This window comes from Lissotriton helveticus, chromosome 5_1, assembly GCF_964261635.1.
Source record: "Lissotriton helveticus chromosome 5_1, aLisHel1.1, whole genome shotgun sequence".
NCBI lineage: Eukaryota > Metazoa > Chordata > Amphibia > Caudata > Salamandridae > Lissotriton > Lissotriton helveticus.
This window is the reverse complement of record NC_136065.1, coordinates 320698863-320716211: the sequence shown is the minus strand read 5'-3', so window position 1 is coordinate 320716211 and position 17349 is coordinate 320698863. Positions and strand designations below refer to the sequence as shown.

The window sequence follows — 17349 nt, the reverse complement described above, 5'->3', positions numbered from 1 at the left end:
ATGCATTAGAAACTTGGTTCTATTTAATGCAGAAACATGTTGACCACCATCAAGTACGGTTATTATTTCAAACCCGCACTTGCACTTGCTTTTTAACCTTAGGGATTGGGAGATACTAATAAATTTCGTTTTTCTACCCGATTCACCTAATTTTACGATAACCTTTCACTTTTCACACCCATCACCAAACACTGCTTTTTTTCAGGAGCCACTTTAATTCTTGCACAATACATACTACCACCTTGTCACATTTATCGGTCACGGTAACATGAGACCGGCCGTTTTTGTCTCCTGGGTAAGGAGAACCCAAATGATGAGAAAGAGGGCGGTACAGTGTGGCTTCTGATGGGAACTATTTTCTCCATATGCTCTTGAGCCTTGATTTGGCCTGCATTCATTAACATGCACAATGTCCTCACGGGTGTTATTTGTGTAGTATTGGTGTTGTGATCCATTCTGTTTGACTTATTTTATTTGACCCCCAGGTATTTTTTGTTGTGATAGTATTATGTCTTGGGGCATGTACCTGGTTGGTCGATAAACCTGCCCTTGGACCCTCCTCCAATTGTTTGTTGTGTATGTACCTGGGAATGTGTCAAAATGCTACGGCTTCCAGGAGGAGACGAAATGAGGAGAAATATCTTTATTTCTCCTCGTTGTTGCCTCTTTGTAAGTGTACTACATTCTGCAATCCTGCCTGTAACACGGACACCCTTGCACCATGGCGCAAAGTGCCATACATTGCAAAATGTGGCGCATTCCTTCTCTCTCCCTTTCACACAGCCCAGCTCAGCAAGTCCTCTTGCTGCGTTGTGCTGCGTGAAACCTTGATAAATCTACCTGACGTGACGCAGCTCTGCGGGCCGGGGAGTCAGTAGCATATTAAGAGCCTGAGCGGTCTCACCCAGCGCCAATGAGCATATATATTTTTTGAACACAAATACTATATTTCCTTTTATTTCCAGACGTGCCGGCGTTCTTCTGGGTCTCACTCTCAAGAACAAAACCGCCTCGTGCGCACTTTAAGAAACTGCCGTCTAGAGTGACGGGGAAGTGCAGGTTGGGGGAAATTCCCTGCTATGTATAAAGTGGCTCGCGCGTGGAACGGCTCCCACTCGGGTCTGGGCTGTGAGTAACTGCCCAGAGCTTGAATGACTAACAGCCCTGCAGAGCGTCTCGACTCCAGACTTCTCTAGGCGCCGCCGACGGCGAGGAGGACGACATTCACGGGATGATGCTGACCTTGGGGGCTAAGGGTTCCTCCCACCCGGCCTCCCCCCTGCGGCTGTCCTGCCTTCTGCTGCTCCTTTCCCCTGCCGGCTTTGCATTGCAGTGTCTGCCCACACAGCATGAATATGAGAACAAATGCTGCAGCAACTGCCCTCCAGGTGAGCGCTACCTACTGCCCCTCCCCCCGTCTCCTACGTGCGTGCGCGAGGCAGAGGTAAGTATGGTGCATGTTTTATTTCATTTCTGTCGTTATTTTTAGTGTTTCGTAGGTAGCTAACTGTAACTTCGTGTTCACCGCAGGATTCTACTTTTCCAGGCAGGGTTTGAGCATGCGAGAAATTAGGTAGAATGACATTTGTCTTCTGTGGTTGGTGGGAACAGGTGTCTCTCAGCCTAGGAGGGAATTGTCCCGGTCGGGCAGCCAGCGCTTAGGAGAAAGTTATAGCTAATTATTTAGCACTATAGGGAACAAGGCACTTCCTACTTTCACGGTAAGCCAGAGCAAAGTCAGCCCTTTCATTTTCAGCTCATGTAGCAATGCATGCTTCATCTGTAGGGTGGCCAGCAGGGCTCTAAGTGGGATGACAAAACTGGGGGGGTTTCTCATAGGGACGTGGCCATTGTAATTAAGGGCGTGGTTTAAAACACTTTAGCTAAAAAACTATACTTAGCATAGTGTGCTGCCCCACTGGCATTTTGCTGCTTCTGTCCATTCATCCAGATATATACATTTTTTGAACAGATTTTATTGATTTTTCATTAAACAGACACACTACACTGGCTAGGCGTGCTTTGGGGTGAAATCAAACAGAAGTATCACCAATACTGTGCGTATCAAATATTAACGGTACTAACAAGACAACATCTAAGACATGCAGTTGCCAATGTCAAGACAGTCCACAACATGGCCATCACTACAGTAGTCTAGCATGGTGCACCATAGTCCGTAGCCATCATAACCCCTTCCCCCACCCCCATAACTGTTCTGGAGGAATAAATGAGTAGGAGTGTTTTACATTGCCCAAGCCATCAGCATAGAAACTATTCCTGTAAAGAAAATAGCAGCACTCGTCCAGATATATAACACAACAAGTAACATTACACCTACAACAAGCCTGGACTATTGGCTTTGTCAATGGTTGTAAGTTGCATAAGATAAATGAGCAACAACTATCACTTCGTTGTATATAATATTGAAAATGCTACTGCTCTTGCGGGCGAGGTTGTGGCATATGACTAGAGCTGCCGACCTTCGAGCCTGACATCCTGTGATTAAAAAAATGAATTTGCCCTTGTGTAATGTATCATGTATCTGGTGCTCATGTGAAGCACTCCAAGTTTGCGCTATATAAAACTGAAAATCGAGTCTCTTTGAAGTTACATCAAAGGCAGTGAGGGGTTGTACTGTTGCAGAGTTAAGGTTTTTTTTCATCCTGAGGGTAAAAATTGAGAGCCCGACAGGGACCCGTCTCAGCACCTGCTTTTTAGGTTTTGCCTGGCGAAAGCTGCGCTCTGCGCAGCTTTTTCGCGCAGGCGAAAACCTGATGAGAACTGTAGTGGGGTTTGGGTCGGCCCTCGTCATTTATTGGCTGGCTCCATAAATGGAGCCTAGCCATTGGACGAGGGGCCTGTCCGTCAATGCCGGACCAGATTCGGAGGCGTTCCCGAGATTCTTTGGCTTTTGCCGACGTCACGCGACGTCAGCCGAAAGCCGGGAACGCCCCCGAATCTGGTCCGGCATTGCCGGCACCAGTGACTATCCTGCTCCTGATTGGTGAAGCTGCGTGGACGTCACTGCTGGTCCACGAGGGAGCCCACTCCTCGGGAAACTTCGCCGCCCGCCTGCCTGAGCTAGAGACGGGCCGCCGCGCTGCCCGCGGCGACCCGGAAGTGACCGGCCGGCCGGCCAATCCTAGCGCGGCCGGCCGGAAGTGCCCGCCCCCCGCAGCCCGGGGGAAGAAGGAAGACGGCAAGAAGTATGGCGGCGCCCGCGGGGCTCCCGTGGCCTGGAGGGAGCCCCGGGAGATGCGGAGGACGTTGCCGGTCTCCCATGCCAAAGAGGGAGACCGGAGAAGTGCCAGCGAGATTGCCGCCGTCGATGTTGCCGGTCTCCCATGCCGAAAAGGGAGACCGGAGAAGTGCCGCCGTCGCAAGGTGCAGGTGAGTCGATCTGCTTGCACAGGAGGAGCCCCGGGGAAAGAGAACGTCCCTCCGCGGCCCCGGAGAGTCCCGAGGAGCGGGAGCTCTCGTCCAGCAGCCGCCGGACCCGGTGAGTGCCTGCAAGGGGAGAGGGGCGTCGGGACACATTGTCGGTGTCCGCCCCTCCCCCCGTAGTAGAAGTCACCATGTCCCCTGCGCCTCTGTCCCGTGCATCCCCGTGCGCCTCCTCCTTCCCTCGTGTCGGGTCTCCTTCTCCGTGGGTCTCAGCCGTCTGGCAAGAAGCTGGGACTCGGGTAAAGATGGCGGTAAATGCTCCACTGGGGCACATTTGGAATGCATGCACCGGGCGGGGGGTGCCAAAAAACCGAAAGTAGAGTTCTGTCAGCACATGGAAGGGTTCTACTCCGTGCTTGACACCTGCCTTTATTTTAAATGCTGCCTTGCCTTCCTGGTGTGGGGTCTCGGTGGCACAGCCCATATGCCAGTATACTCTTCGATGTTTACATGAATGCTTTGCCTTTTCATAGCCGATTTACAGATTGCTCGACTGTCAGACTTACAGCGCTGTGCTTTTAATGTCTGTTCATGGTGAGGAGGGTGTCATGTGAACTGTGAGTGTGACATGATATTAGTTCTCCCCCTTCATGAGGATCACAGAGGCCCCGTATATTTCTCAAGAGTAAGTTGTTGGCAGTGTCTGCATGTGCCTGGCCTGCGTGCAGTTACTGCTAGGAAAATACCTCCAGAGAGGACTTGCTGTCTTATGCATACCGAATGTTAATGACACAGATTTCGTTAACGTAGGCCAGGCGTGTTAATGGGCTGGAGGGGTTATGTGTTTAATGAACCTACTTTCTGATGTTTAACCAAGCACAGGCAGCATATGGGTGGGGAAAGAGGGGTGCTTGATCCAGCCGCATCCAAAGGATGGTCATGGCCCCACCCATGGTCGTAGATGTCCATAGTGCAGCAGGTGCAGTGACAGTGTGACGTGCGACCCTATTTATGGCTGTCCTTTACTACCAACCACAGTGCCGGTCGGATTTTTCCTTGATCGCATTGTTTCTGTACGTATACACCAACAAGAGACAGGGTCACGACTTGTGCAGTCAGTGAACCCCCCACAATGTCACTCAGCTTCCCCGGAGGCTCCCCAGCCTCCTATGCACTTAACCGACCGATGAAACAAAGGGCGTGGCTCCAAAACTCAAAAGCTAAAAATATGTGCTTCGCAAAGAGTGCCAGCCGCCTGGTATTTTACTGTTTCTGCCCTTGTGTCCAGAGAGATAGGGACCCGTCTCAGCAGATGCTTTTTGGAACATCGTTGCTGAGCACTGGCAGGACCTGGCCCACTTAAAGCCCTGTCTATATGTGTGCCTGCTTCCATACATAATGTCAGAGTCTGAAGTGTAGAGGAGGTATGGATCTCTTTCTACAGAATCAATACTTCATGACGGATTAAACATGCAAACGACTTCATACTTGACCCCTAGTTTGTATTTTAAAATAAATGTAATAATCGTAACTACTGATTAGTAGAACAAACTATCACGAATTGACACTACATATGTGTTTTATTTTGTAGAAGGGCCATGTTTTGAGTTGGGTTTTCTGGGTGTGGCAAGTCTCTAGCTGTATTTGGTGAAGGAACAGCGACATTGTAATAAAGGGTCTCTTCTTTGAAAATTTCTGTGACTTAAAAAGGCATCTTGTTTCAAGAAGAATGTTACCGAAATATATTTTAGAATGTTTGAGTTCAAAAGAGGTCTTTGCTCGGTAGAAGAGGCCATCATCCACTTACTGCATTGTTAAAGGTGCATTTGTAACAGGGAATCAGGTGGCCCCCTATTGCAAGGCCAGAAATACACATAAAACACAAAGTAGGAGCAGATTATTCCAAATGCTTCTCTCACCCATTTGTCCTTTGCTTGTGCCTCCGTGTGTCCCTGTTGCCTGCTTGTGCCCCTGTTGCCTGCTTGTGCCTCCGTGTGCCCCTGTTGCCTGCTTGTGCCTCCGTGTGCCCCTGTTGCCTGCTTGTGCCCCTGTTGCCTGCTTGTGCTGTGTGGGTGTGTGTGGAAGGCTCTGTGTGGGTGTGTGTGGAGGGCTCTGTGTGGCTGTGTGTGTGGGAAGCTTTGTGTGGCTGTGTGTGTGGGAAGCTTTGTGTGGCTGTGTGTGTGGGAAGCTTTGTGTGGGTGTGTGTGTGGGGGGGCTCTGTGTGTCATTTGCGAGAGATAAAGCTAGTGGCATTGTAAATGACAATGCCATTTATTTATGTTAAAAAAACATAAATAAAAATAATGTCAAGAGCAATGCCAATAGCTCTAACTTTAACAAAGGCAAAACCATTGCATTGTAAATGCTTGTTAGAAATTGCCGGTGCTGAGCAATGGTAGAACCCGGCCCGCTTAAAGTCCTGGTGACCAGAAGTCCCGGATTTCCCCGGACAGTCCCGGGGTTCAGAAGAATGTCCAGGCGTCGCAACACTTAACTTAATTTTAAATAAATGTCCCGGTTTTTGGAACAAGTGTCAACTCCTCCTGCAAAACAGAACTGAAACATTTGCTTAGCGCCTCTGACGAGTGAAATAACTCACGTAGTTTACCTTTTTGTTTCAGGCAGCACAGGAGGGGGTCAGCTGCATAAAATCAGCAGAGAGGAGGCCAAGTGGGGAGGAGGGGGACTCAAGGGGAAGGTCCTACCATGACTGATGTTTTGTAAACGTAGCGTAGCCTCGTAAATGTGTGCCTAGCCATATATATATGGATACATTTACATTTACGGTCTCCTCCTGCTCTGCCTGAAAGAAACGGGATGAATTATGTTAATTTCAGGACTTCACACACACAAAATCGGGACATTCCACCTATTCCGGGATCATTGGCAGCCTTTAGTCCTACTTCTATGTCTGGCCTGTCCTGGCTTGTGCTGCTCAAAATCTGGTCACCCTATTCATCTGGCAGGCGAAAAAGTGTCGTTTATGTCTAAAATAGGGGTGCTGTGCACTCCCACTTATAACGCTAGCACACCCATGAATGCTTGCTAAAGTTGTTTAAGGTTCATATTTTTGTAGCCACAAAATATTCAGTATTTACAATTTTTTGTTGGATCTAATAAGCAAAGGATGAAATATGAATGTATGAAAACGAGGTTTAGAAGTATGTTTATCATAATCAAGTTATGCCACATTTTGGTGAAAACACCATGTTGGATAAAATGGATGCTGTTTTTGTCTCTGTTCTCCACTCCTTTATTCACCACTTCCCATCAGGTTTCCCTGCGCATCGCCTCTCCCCACGGATGTATGACGATACAACGAGGGCCATTTCAACGCGGTCTGTAAAATCGCGGTTTTCAAAACGCAAGTCGTTACATCGACTTGCGCTGGAGGGGCGCTGGATTTAGGAATAGTATAATTACTATTCTAACTCCAGTCTACATACAGTAGGGAAGGTGTTGGAAACAGTAATTTACACTATTCCTTGGTTTACAGTGCCCTCCAGCGCAAGTCGGTGTGACGACTTGCGTAGTGAAAACCGCGTAATAGTACCACGTTGAAATGGATGCATGGTAAACGATGTCTCCCTTCCCCACAAGCTCCGCAGAATCGAAGATAGTTGGTGTGATGTTTTCCAATAGCGATGAATATAAAGGCTTATTAATGAAACTTTTACTGTGCTATATAGACTGCAACATTCGCGGACTCTTCCGCTGTTTTTCGCAGACCAGTTAAGCTTTGCACATTCCTGAATTGCCTTTGCTTAATGTTGCACAGATAGCAATGAGATAGAAAAGCAAGATGCTTTCTTAGTAATGGGATAATGTTAATGTATAATGCCAATGAAGTGCATTATTCGGATTTGCCAATGAATTGATACATGAGATCATACCATGCTGAATATGTGCTTTAACTAATTGTCTATGCAAGAACTGTGTATAAGAACAATTTGAGTTTCGGGCGAATCAGATTTCAGAACATTTTTTAGCTTGTCTATATGCTAATAGTGATGCTGCGCAACCTTTTCTTGATTTTTGCTGCTCATTTGACACATAATAGTTTCTGAGGTTTGAATGTTCTATATTAGCTTTGCACTTGAGCCTTTATGGCATTATTTCTATGCCACTTGATTTTTTTAGATCTTTGTAATAAAACGCTTTGACCTTTCCCTGATCTAGAACTCAGTTATTGAGGGGGTCCCAGTTTCTTATGTTTGATACTCTGCTCAAATGATGTTGGATGGGGTGTTCTTTTATGTAAGATCAACCCAGATTGGACCAACTTGAGGTAAATACTGGAGTTTTGAAAATTGTTATAGCATCATGATTATTGGGGTAAAGTCTGAATATTGGGGTATGGGTTCCCAGGGCCAGGTTTAGAGCTGGTAGCCCCAGTGCAACAATGTTTGTTGGCACCCCCAATTACCACTTTCTCCACTATTCCCTCACTACCACCCATTGACAGTGCCCCTAAGGTCTCCGGTGTCGGATATGCAGCAGATGATGAATTACGTGTCAAATGCGAGAAATTAGTAATTACCCAGAAAATCAGCATATGCATTTGCTAATCCATTTATTTTGTTGTATAGCGTCACCCATACCAGTGTAAGGTGTCAGAGCAATTTACATCACATGCACATTACATAGAGACAATGAATCATAAGTGTGTAGATCAGTGTATAGGAAATGTTAGCCAGCCAGAGAACTACATGGTGTAGGAGTCACAAGTCAACCCTACTGGTAGACAGTATTGTTTAAGAATGCCTGGTCTGGAGAAGCACAAACTCAGAATTTAAAACGTAACAGCATGGTTGGGGGTTGGCTTTAGATAATAAGAATAGATTTCTACACAAGTGAACCCTTTATGCAACATTTGTGTAATGAAAGACTGGGGAAAGAAATCATAACACTCTAATTTATACTTTCAGTTTTAATGCAGCTCTTTGAAGATAGTGAATAGCTCACTGTTCTGTATTAGGATTTAAACTTGTAAAATGCAAGTAACAAAAGGGGCTCTCGAAAGAGCAGTAACACACTGACCTATTTACATTCTATGCACTTTGTGATCTGCATGGTACACATGCTTTGCAGCAGACATGTTAACCTCCTGTGCTACTTTATGTTGAGTCTAATGTTCCACTAGCCAAAGCTCAGATCTCCCTGCGCCATTCACCAGTTACTTGACATTATTATGTTTGCCTGAAAATTGCAGGAGGCAAGGAACGCGGTAGCAGGTGCTTTTAAAACCATTTTGTACTTGAAAACACGCGCCCTCCCAAAGTGAGCGCCCGGTGCGGTGGCACCCATCGCACCACCTTAGTGCCGGCCCTCCGGGTTCCACTTCGACATGCTCAACCCAGTAGTGGTTTGTTGGATGGGATGAGTGACAACCCTAAGTGATGGCAGCCTCTGCCCTTCAGTCATTTAAGTGCAAAGCCCTGAGCTTGCGTCTGGCTGGTAACTTTAAGCTAGAGGTGGGCGAACCAATGAAGGCTCGAGTCAGGCCCAAGGTCCTCTTGGACCCTCGTGCTGATTCAAACTGTGACTTCTGCATGCTTACACCCTCTTAACTCTGCACGCAGTCCTGTGCTCCTCATCTGCCCGTCCTGAAGCCGAGGCCCCCAATGGGAGACACTCGAGAGTGGTGGAAAAAGTTACATTCTGTTTATAAGTCTATTCCCAGGGAGCTGGTAAGCCAACAGAAAGATGCACTCCTAAACCATCTTCCAGGTCCCCTCCTCCCTATGACTCCTCAGGTTTTAGTGAAGTTTCACAGAGCCTGACGTCATATCTATCTGTCTGCCTTCCTGCTGTCTGTCTGTCTGTCTGCTGCATTCACTGCTTACCCTTTCTGGGGAAAGGCAGTTTTAAGGAGAACTAAGTTTTTTTTTCTCCAAACCCACACAACATCCTTTTGTATTGGATCTGACTGTCACAACCCCTCTTATTCCTTTGCACTGTCCCCCAGTCCTGCCACAAGACACTGATTAGAATACTCTTTGTCAGAATTTGATTTGGACATCCAGGCTACATTTATCTTAAGTGGTCTAATTACACCACGGCCCCCCCTCTTAGAGGTAATACCCTGAGACTCCAGAAGACACACGTCAAGGAGATGAACCAGTGATTCCTGGGCTCTGTGCTGCCCATGATTGGATAACCTCCTTTGCATGTTTTGATAGGAGAGGCAGAGAAGAGTTGCCCAGCACTGCAGCATCACCTTCTTTATTAAGATGGAGAGATTGTGAAGAGCCCATTAGCCAGGGCAAATGGAATTATGTGCAAGGAGAAGACCAAATTAGGTGGCAAAGTTGACAAATTGTGCAGAAAGAAAAGACAAACTATGCTCAAACATTTGTGATCTTATTATTTCATTATTTTGACATTTTCCAAACACATGTTAACACTGTGCAGAAGTTTTCATCTCATTATGACCAGTTTAACACCCAAAGACTCCCTACCACCTTAAGCTGTTATGTGTGGATGACTACTGGGAGGTGAGTGCAGCAGTAAGAAAGCATATGCCGCAGTGAGGGGAGATATTATAATTTTCCAACAGTTGAGTGTGGTTTATTTAAGGAGTAAAAGCGACAACAGATCTGGCCTATGGCTTCGAATCCAAATAGGATTTGCTTGTTACTCTTCCTAGCATTGCATATCTGGTAGTAATGGACACCACTTGAGAAGGGGTGATCAGTTGCATGTACAAGCATGCACTGGTCAAGAGAGATAGGGACAATGTAACAAACTGCACATGTATATTTGATAAACAGAATATATAGTGATCTAGGTCCTAAAGAAGACGGTCAGCAATCATTCATTCCACCATAAGTGTGTTGACCAACTTTTGAGTTCCCCGGGTAAGACGCAACATTTGAGGAAGATAAAAAGAGTGATCTCCATGTTGGGGGTATATGGCTGCTTGTCTGAATATGTGCGATATGGTATGAATGGGAGATTGTAGAGTTGAGTCGGGTTTGTAGTGAATGAATGTGTTTTATTGATATGAACGACCAATTATATTCTTTGTATGTACAGAATTGTGGCAATGGTGTTTTTTTACATTGAAAATTGTGAAAAGGGGATAAAAAATTACAAAGAATGTATTAAATGTGCTAATGATACTGTTGCGTCAGCGAATATTTATGTAATGAAATTTGAGCAGGAAGTAATACAGATTAAGCAGCAATGTCTATTGTCATTTAACACCCAAAGACAGCAATAAGCAACTGAAAGGTACCTAGTCAACCTTTGTAAAGTGCATTCTATGGCACATCAACATGTGTCGCTATGTTTTTTCATGACTTTTCATCTGTTTGAGCTAGAAACAATTTTTTAGACATTTGGAAGATATGCAGCAGATGATGAATCATGTGTAACCCTGGGCAAAGCACTACGCTACTCTTGCGTAGTTTGCGCTACTTCGCACTATGCGAATTGCACGTAGCACAGTGCAAACACGTGTAGCGTAGCATAGTGCAGCGGTAATTTTTTGCTTGCTCGCGGTCCTCAACGTCAAGTTGGCGACCGCGAGCAAGCAAAATGACATCCCAGCGAGACTTTTTCCTCGTTCGCAATCTGCAACATCAAGTTGCCGATCGCGAGGTTGGAAAATAAACCTCCCGGCGAGATTCTCAACGCGGGGAGGTCAGGTTTCTCATTCATTGCGAGTGGTCGCGTATGCTCGCGACCGCACACGATGAGAAACTACCAGCCCGCATTGAGAAAGCTGCCGCTCGAGTAGAAATCTACTCGAGCAGCAGAAAACGACCGCTTGCACTGTGCAATATGCAGTTTGCACTGATTGCACAGTGCGGACAAGCATTCAGCACTGTGCAATCAGTGCGGACAGCATTTTGCACTGTGCACTACGCAGTTCACGTAGCTTGCGTAGTGCACTTCGCGTAGCTACGCGTGGCGCTACTTTGTGAGCTACGCCCAGGGTTAATTATGTAACAAATGCGAGAATTTAAAAATTATGCAGAAAATACTACAGCCACAAAATCAATCCTATTGCTTATCTGTGTGCGCCTCCCCCATGGGGCAGGGTGGGGGGAGGGGTAACAAGTCAAAAGTCTAGCACAGTGGAACTCTGCCATGAATTTTTGTCTGAAGCGAAGCTCTGCTCTTCCCTTCTGTTGATGTGAAGATGTGTAATGGTGTTGGAGCTCTGAACCCTTTTGCTTTGCTGAAAGGTGTAATTCCATAGCATATCACCTTGAAACTAGTCATCAGTCCCAGATTCCCCGCTTGATCAAATTTTGGGATCCTTAACAATTACTTTATTTAACTGTGGCTCCCTTTTCTTCATCAACACGTTTGAAAGCACCTTCAAATACATCAGTTCAGGATTTGTGTTCTATAAAAACTTCTCTTGTGTATGGTTTAAGATTATAATTGTGCTCTATCCATATTAACAGCCCAAGCCACATAGATGGGCAGACACCTGACACTCCTCTTGATTCATTGATGACATCATCATGGGGGAGGGAGGGTCAGTTCATGAATGTTTATATGTTCCTGTTTAGAAACTATTACTTCTAATAAATGGCACTCAGTGCAGGTTTACAATCTGGTGTACTAAAGTGAACCTCTCCCGTTACAAAGAAATTAACTTTTTGGAAATTTGAAGTCTTTAGTCTATCCAGAAAAAACAATATCCTGGAAAAAACAAATACTCTTGGGGAAATAAATGAATGAAAACTTGTCAAATTTAATCAGGGCTGCCTCATTGATGTGGTTTGTTAAATTGGTTTTATGATCATTGTTGAAACCTCGTTGTCGAGTAATCGATTAGTGGTTTTGACTGTAAAGGACAAAGGGCTTAGTAGGCACCTGTTTCAAAGTCCGTTTTAAAAAAAATACTGCCGTGTCTGAAACCTGGAGGGACCCAGCCCTCTTAAAGCCCTCGCATTAGAATCATACTGGAGGCCTTGGCGGGATTGCTTTAGCAGGCAGAAATTTTCTTGCAGATTGTAAACTTCTGTGGACATTATTTGTGTATGCCAGCCAGCCAGCCCTATTCATCGTCCTTCTATTTTGGTTTAATGCCCATGTTCTGCCAGTAGAGGGATCAGTGTGAACACCACACACGAGTCTGTTTGTATCTGTTTCTATTGCTCGGCCCATTCAGTTAAGGGCTGTTTGGTGTGAGTCATTAGGGTGTGACCTGCACCTCTTGCAGGGTCTTTTTAGAGAACCAGCATGGCTATAATCCCTAAATATATGAGTGTGTAAGAGGATACGGTTTCTTAGGGGGTATTTGAGCGGAACAACCGCACCACAGTGCCAATGGAAGGAGAAGTACATAAATACATTCATTTTTTATTTTTTATCAAACCTATCAACATTTTACAAGTTCAAATAATTTAAAAAAATCATATTCATGCAAATAAATCTGTGAATTGTAGAATTAAACTGTAAATTGTTGCTTTAAGGAATTTGCAAACATATATAGGTTCTTTTCATCATAGTAAAGTATATTTCACGCGAATTAAGACTTTTTCCTCGACTTCAGTGAAATAGCAGTCTTTTCCTTGCAGTGTAGGTTACTCTTTCTTATGTTGCTAGTTTAGACCTTTTTTTATTCATGTGCTAGCAGTCGCATGGCCAGGTCCTTTCCAGTTTTTTTTGCCTGCCATGACTGTTTTCTGTTGGGCTAGTTTTTCTAGCAATCTCCTCGTTTGAGGTTTAGATACATTGGTAACAATTATCACATTTTCTTCTAAATGTATAGACTCTGAGTATCAACAACAACTTTCTTGTGAGTCTTTTCTAAAACAGATCTGCCTCGAGATGGCGAAGGAAAGGGGGTGGTGATGAACAGAGTGTCTGAATTAAGCAGACCACTCTTACCCAGTCCAAAGATCAGGGCTTGATCCATCACCGTTATTTATCTCACTGCCCCATCCCAGCTCAGAACCTGGCTATATGCAAATTAGTCTGTCCCTGGCCCAGTGCATCATGGGAACAGGGCAGACCAAACTACCAAGCCAATTCTTCACCAGAAAGGAGACAAGCTACCGGGGACCGGTTTCTGGCATTTCAGCCTCTTCGGCCCGGCTTGCTTGAATCCTGATGGAGCAGTGAGAAAGGGACTCATGTCTGAGTATACCCTGCCACACCTATAGTGGCCAAAAACGATTCAGAAAAGGGGGTGGTGATGAACAGAGTGTCTGAATTAAGCAGACCACTCTTACCCAGTCCAAAGATCAGGGCTTGATCCATCACCGTTATTTATCTCACTGCCCCATCCCAGCTCAGAACCTGGCTATATGCAAATTAGTCTGTCCCTGGCCCAGTGCATCATGGGAACAGGGCAGACCAAACTACCAAGCCAATTCTTCACCAGAAAGGAGACAAGCTACCGGGGACCGGTTTCTGGCATTTCAGCCTCTTCGGCCCGGCTTGCTTGAATCCTGATGGAGCAGTGAGAAAGGGACTCATGTCTGAGTATACCCTGCCACACCTATAGTGGCCAAAAACGATTCAGAAAAGGGGGTGGTGATGAACAGAGTGTCTGAATTAAGCAGACCACTCTTACCCAGTCCAAAGATCAGGGCTTGATCCATCACCGTTATTTATCTCACTGCCCCATCCCAGCTCAGAACCTGGCTATATGCAAATTAGTCTGTCCCTGGCCCAGTGCATCATGGGAACAGGGCAGACCAAACTACCAAGCCAATTCTTCACCAGAAAGGAGACAAGCTACCGGGGAAGCTTGTTTCCTTCCCAGTGTAAGAATTGGCTTTTGTAGTCTGGTCTGCCCTGTTCCCATGATGCACTGGGCCAGGGCCAGACTAATTTGCATACAGCCAGGTTCTGAAACTGGGATGGTGCAATGAGCTAAAAAACGGTGTTGGATCTAGCCCTGATCTCTTGACTGGGTGAGAGTACTCTGCTTAATTCAGAGACTCTGTCCATCACCACCCCTTGTTGTAAATATATTTTTGTCCACCCTAAGCGTGGAAGGGTATACTCAGATGTGAGTCCCTTGCTCATTGCACCATCAGGATTCAAGCAAGCCGGGCCGAAGACGCCTGAAATGGCAGAAACCGGTCCCCGGAAGCTTGTTTCCTTCCCAGTGTAAGAATTGGCTTTTGTAGTCTGGTCTGCCCTGTTCCCATGATGCACTGGGCCAGGGCCAGACTAATTTGCATACAGCCAGGTTCTGAAACTGGGATGGTGCAATGAGCTAAAAAACGGTGTTGGATCTAGCCCTGATCTCTTGACTGGGTGAGAGTACTCTGCTTAATTCAGAGACTCTGTCCATCACCACCCCTTGTTGTAAATATATTTTTGTCCACCCTAAGCGTGGAAGGGTATACTCAGATGTGAGTCCCTTGCTCATTGCACCATCAGGATTCAAGCAAGCCGGGCCGAAGACGCCTGAAATGGCAGAAACCGGTCCCCGGAAGCTTGTTTCCTTCCCAGTGTAAGAATTGGCTTTTGTAGTCTGGTCTGCCCTGTTCCCATGATGCACTGGGCCAGGGCCAGACTAATTTGCATACAGCCAGGTTCTGAAACTGGGATGGTGCAATGAGCTAAAAAACGGTGTTGGATCTAGCCCTGATCTCTTGACTGGGTGAGAGTACTCTGCTTAATTCAGAGACTCTGTCCATCACCACCCCTTGTTGTAAATATATTTTTGTCCACCCTAAGCGTGGAAGGGTATACTCAGATGTGAGTCCCTTGCTCATTGCACCATCAGGATTCAAGCAAGACGGGCCAAAGACGCCTGAAATGGCAGAAACCGGTCCCCGGAAGCTTGTTTCCTTCCCAGTGTAAGAATTGGCTTTTGTAGTCTGGTCTGCCCTGTTCCCATGATGCACTGGGCCAGGGCCAGACTAATTTGCATACAGCCAGGTTCTGAAACTGGGATGGTGCAATGAGCTAAAAAACGGTGTTGGATCTAGCCCTGATCTCTTGACTGGGTGAGAGTACTCTGCTTAATTCAGAGACTCTGTCCATCACCACCCCTTGTTGTAAATATATTTTTGTCCACCCTAAGCGTGGAAGGGTATACTCAGATGTGAGTCCCTTGCTCATTGCACCATCAGGATTCAAGCAAGACGGGCCGAAGACGCCTGAAATGGCAGAAACCGGTCCCCGGAAGCTTGTTTCCTTCCCAGTGTAAGAATTGGCTTTTGTAGTCTGGTCTGCCCTGTTCCCATGATGCACTGGACCAGGGCCAGACTAATTTGCATACAGCCAGGTTCTGAAACTGGGATGGTGCAATGAGCTAAAAAACGGTGTTGGATCTAGCCCTGATCTCTTGACTGGGTGAGAGTACTCTGCTTAATTCAGAGACTCTGTCCATCACCACCCCTTGTTGTAAATATATTTTTGTCCACCCTAAGCGTGGAAGGGTATACTCAGATGTGAGTCCCTTGCTCATTGCACCATCAGGATTCAAGCAAGCCGGGCCGAAGACGCCTGAAATGGCAGAAACCGGTCCCCGGAAGCTTGTTTCCTTCCCAGTGTAAGAATTGGCTTTTGTAGTCTGGTCTGCCCTGTTCCCATGATGCACTGGGCCAGGGCCAGACTAATTTGCATACAGCCAGGTTCTGAAACTGGGATGGTGCAATGAGCTAAAAAACGGTGTTGGATCTAGCCCTGATCTCTTGACTGGGTGAGAGTACTCTGCTTAATTCAGAGACTCTGTCCATCACCACCCCTTGTTGTAAATATATTTTTGTCCACCCTAAGCGTGGAAGGGTATACTCAGATGTGAGTCCCTTGCTCATTGCACCATCAGGATTCAAGCAAGCCGGGCCGAAGACGCCTGAAATGGCAGAAACCGGTCCCCGGAAGCTTGTTTCCTTCCCAGTGTAAGAATTGGCTTTTGTAGTCTGGTCTGCCCTGTTCCCATGATGCACTGGGCCAGGGCCAGACTAATTTGCATACAGCCAGGTTCTGAAACTGGGATGGTGCAATGAGCTAAAAAACGGTGTTGGATCTAGCCCTGATCTCTTGACTGGGTGAGAGTACTCTGCTTAATTCAGAGACTCTGTTCATCACCACCCCTTGTTGTAAATATATCGAGATGGCCTAGCAGCATGTGTTTTTTTAAAATAAACTTATTTTGCCACATCTGCAGCATTCATCTGTAATATGCGGCTTTTATTCTTTTATTTTTTTGAGCTCTCCAGTACAGTTTCAAACACGTTTTCTGTTGCGGCAATCTACTGGGTTAACCAGTTGTAGATCTGGAAATCTTCAACGTATCTGCTTCCAGTTCCCCCTTCCAGGCAAGCCTACATATTTAAGCAACAGCTTCCATATTGTTTTGCCCAATTTTATTGAACATAGATGATGTTGTGCAAACATTTCTCAACCAATATTATGGTTAGGGTTATGCTATGGCATTTTGCTTGTAAGTCTATCATTCAAGTTCTTCAATGCAGTTTCCCACTTCCTGGTATTTTAGGTTCTCATATTCTTCTACTCTGTAATCAGCCTATTGGCCATGTATGTGGCTCTGATTCTTTTTGTTTATATTCCCCTCTCAGTTCTGTATAGGTCAGGATTTCGTGCCTATTTGTCATGTGTCTCTCTTGATTTATTGCATTTATATTAACATTTTCCAATGCATTAATGTGTGATTAATTGGTATTTCATGATTGTTCCAAAACGGGATTGTCTCTAATTTTGTCAGCACGTATTCATGTATACAGCTTATATTGTAGAATATTTTTCTAGTTATCATTAAACATGATGCATTGTTGTTTTTCATAAAAGGAAGTGTTCCTCATAGAATTCTTCTTGACAGGGAGCTCTCAATTAACTGTTCAGGTTTCATCCAGGAAGGCAATTCTGTTTCTCCTATTTATTTGTTGAACATTTGATTATTTTGGCCTAGAATAAAGCATCCATAGCAATATCTGATCGTAGGCAAGCGCATTATACTCTCGTTATCAGCATTTGCCGTTGTTATAGCGAAATATGTTTTTTTTTACTTGAGAT

At 45.6% G+C, this 17349-nt stretch overlaps 1 protein-coding gene across 1 annotated transcript in view; it reads left to right on the top strand.

The window, feature by feature from the left end:
• Positions 1–1079: 1079 nt before the first annotated feature.
• Positions 1080–17349, top strand: part of TNFRSF4 (TNF receptor superfamily member 4) — a 97874-nt gene continuing 81604 nt past the window's right edge. Inside the window, exon 1 of the mRNA XM_078640911.1 lies at positions 1080–1388. Coding sequence (XP_078497037.1) covers positions 1232–1388 — 157 coding nt within the window. The 5' untranslated portion in view covers positions 1080–1231. The remainder of the gene's footprint in view (positions 1389–17349) is intronic.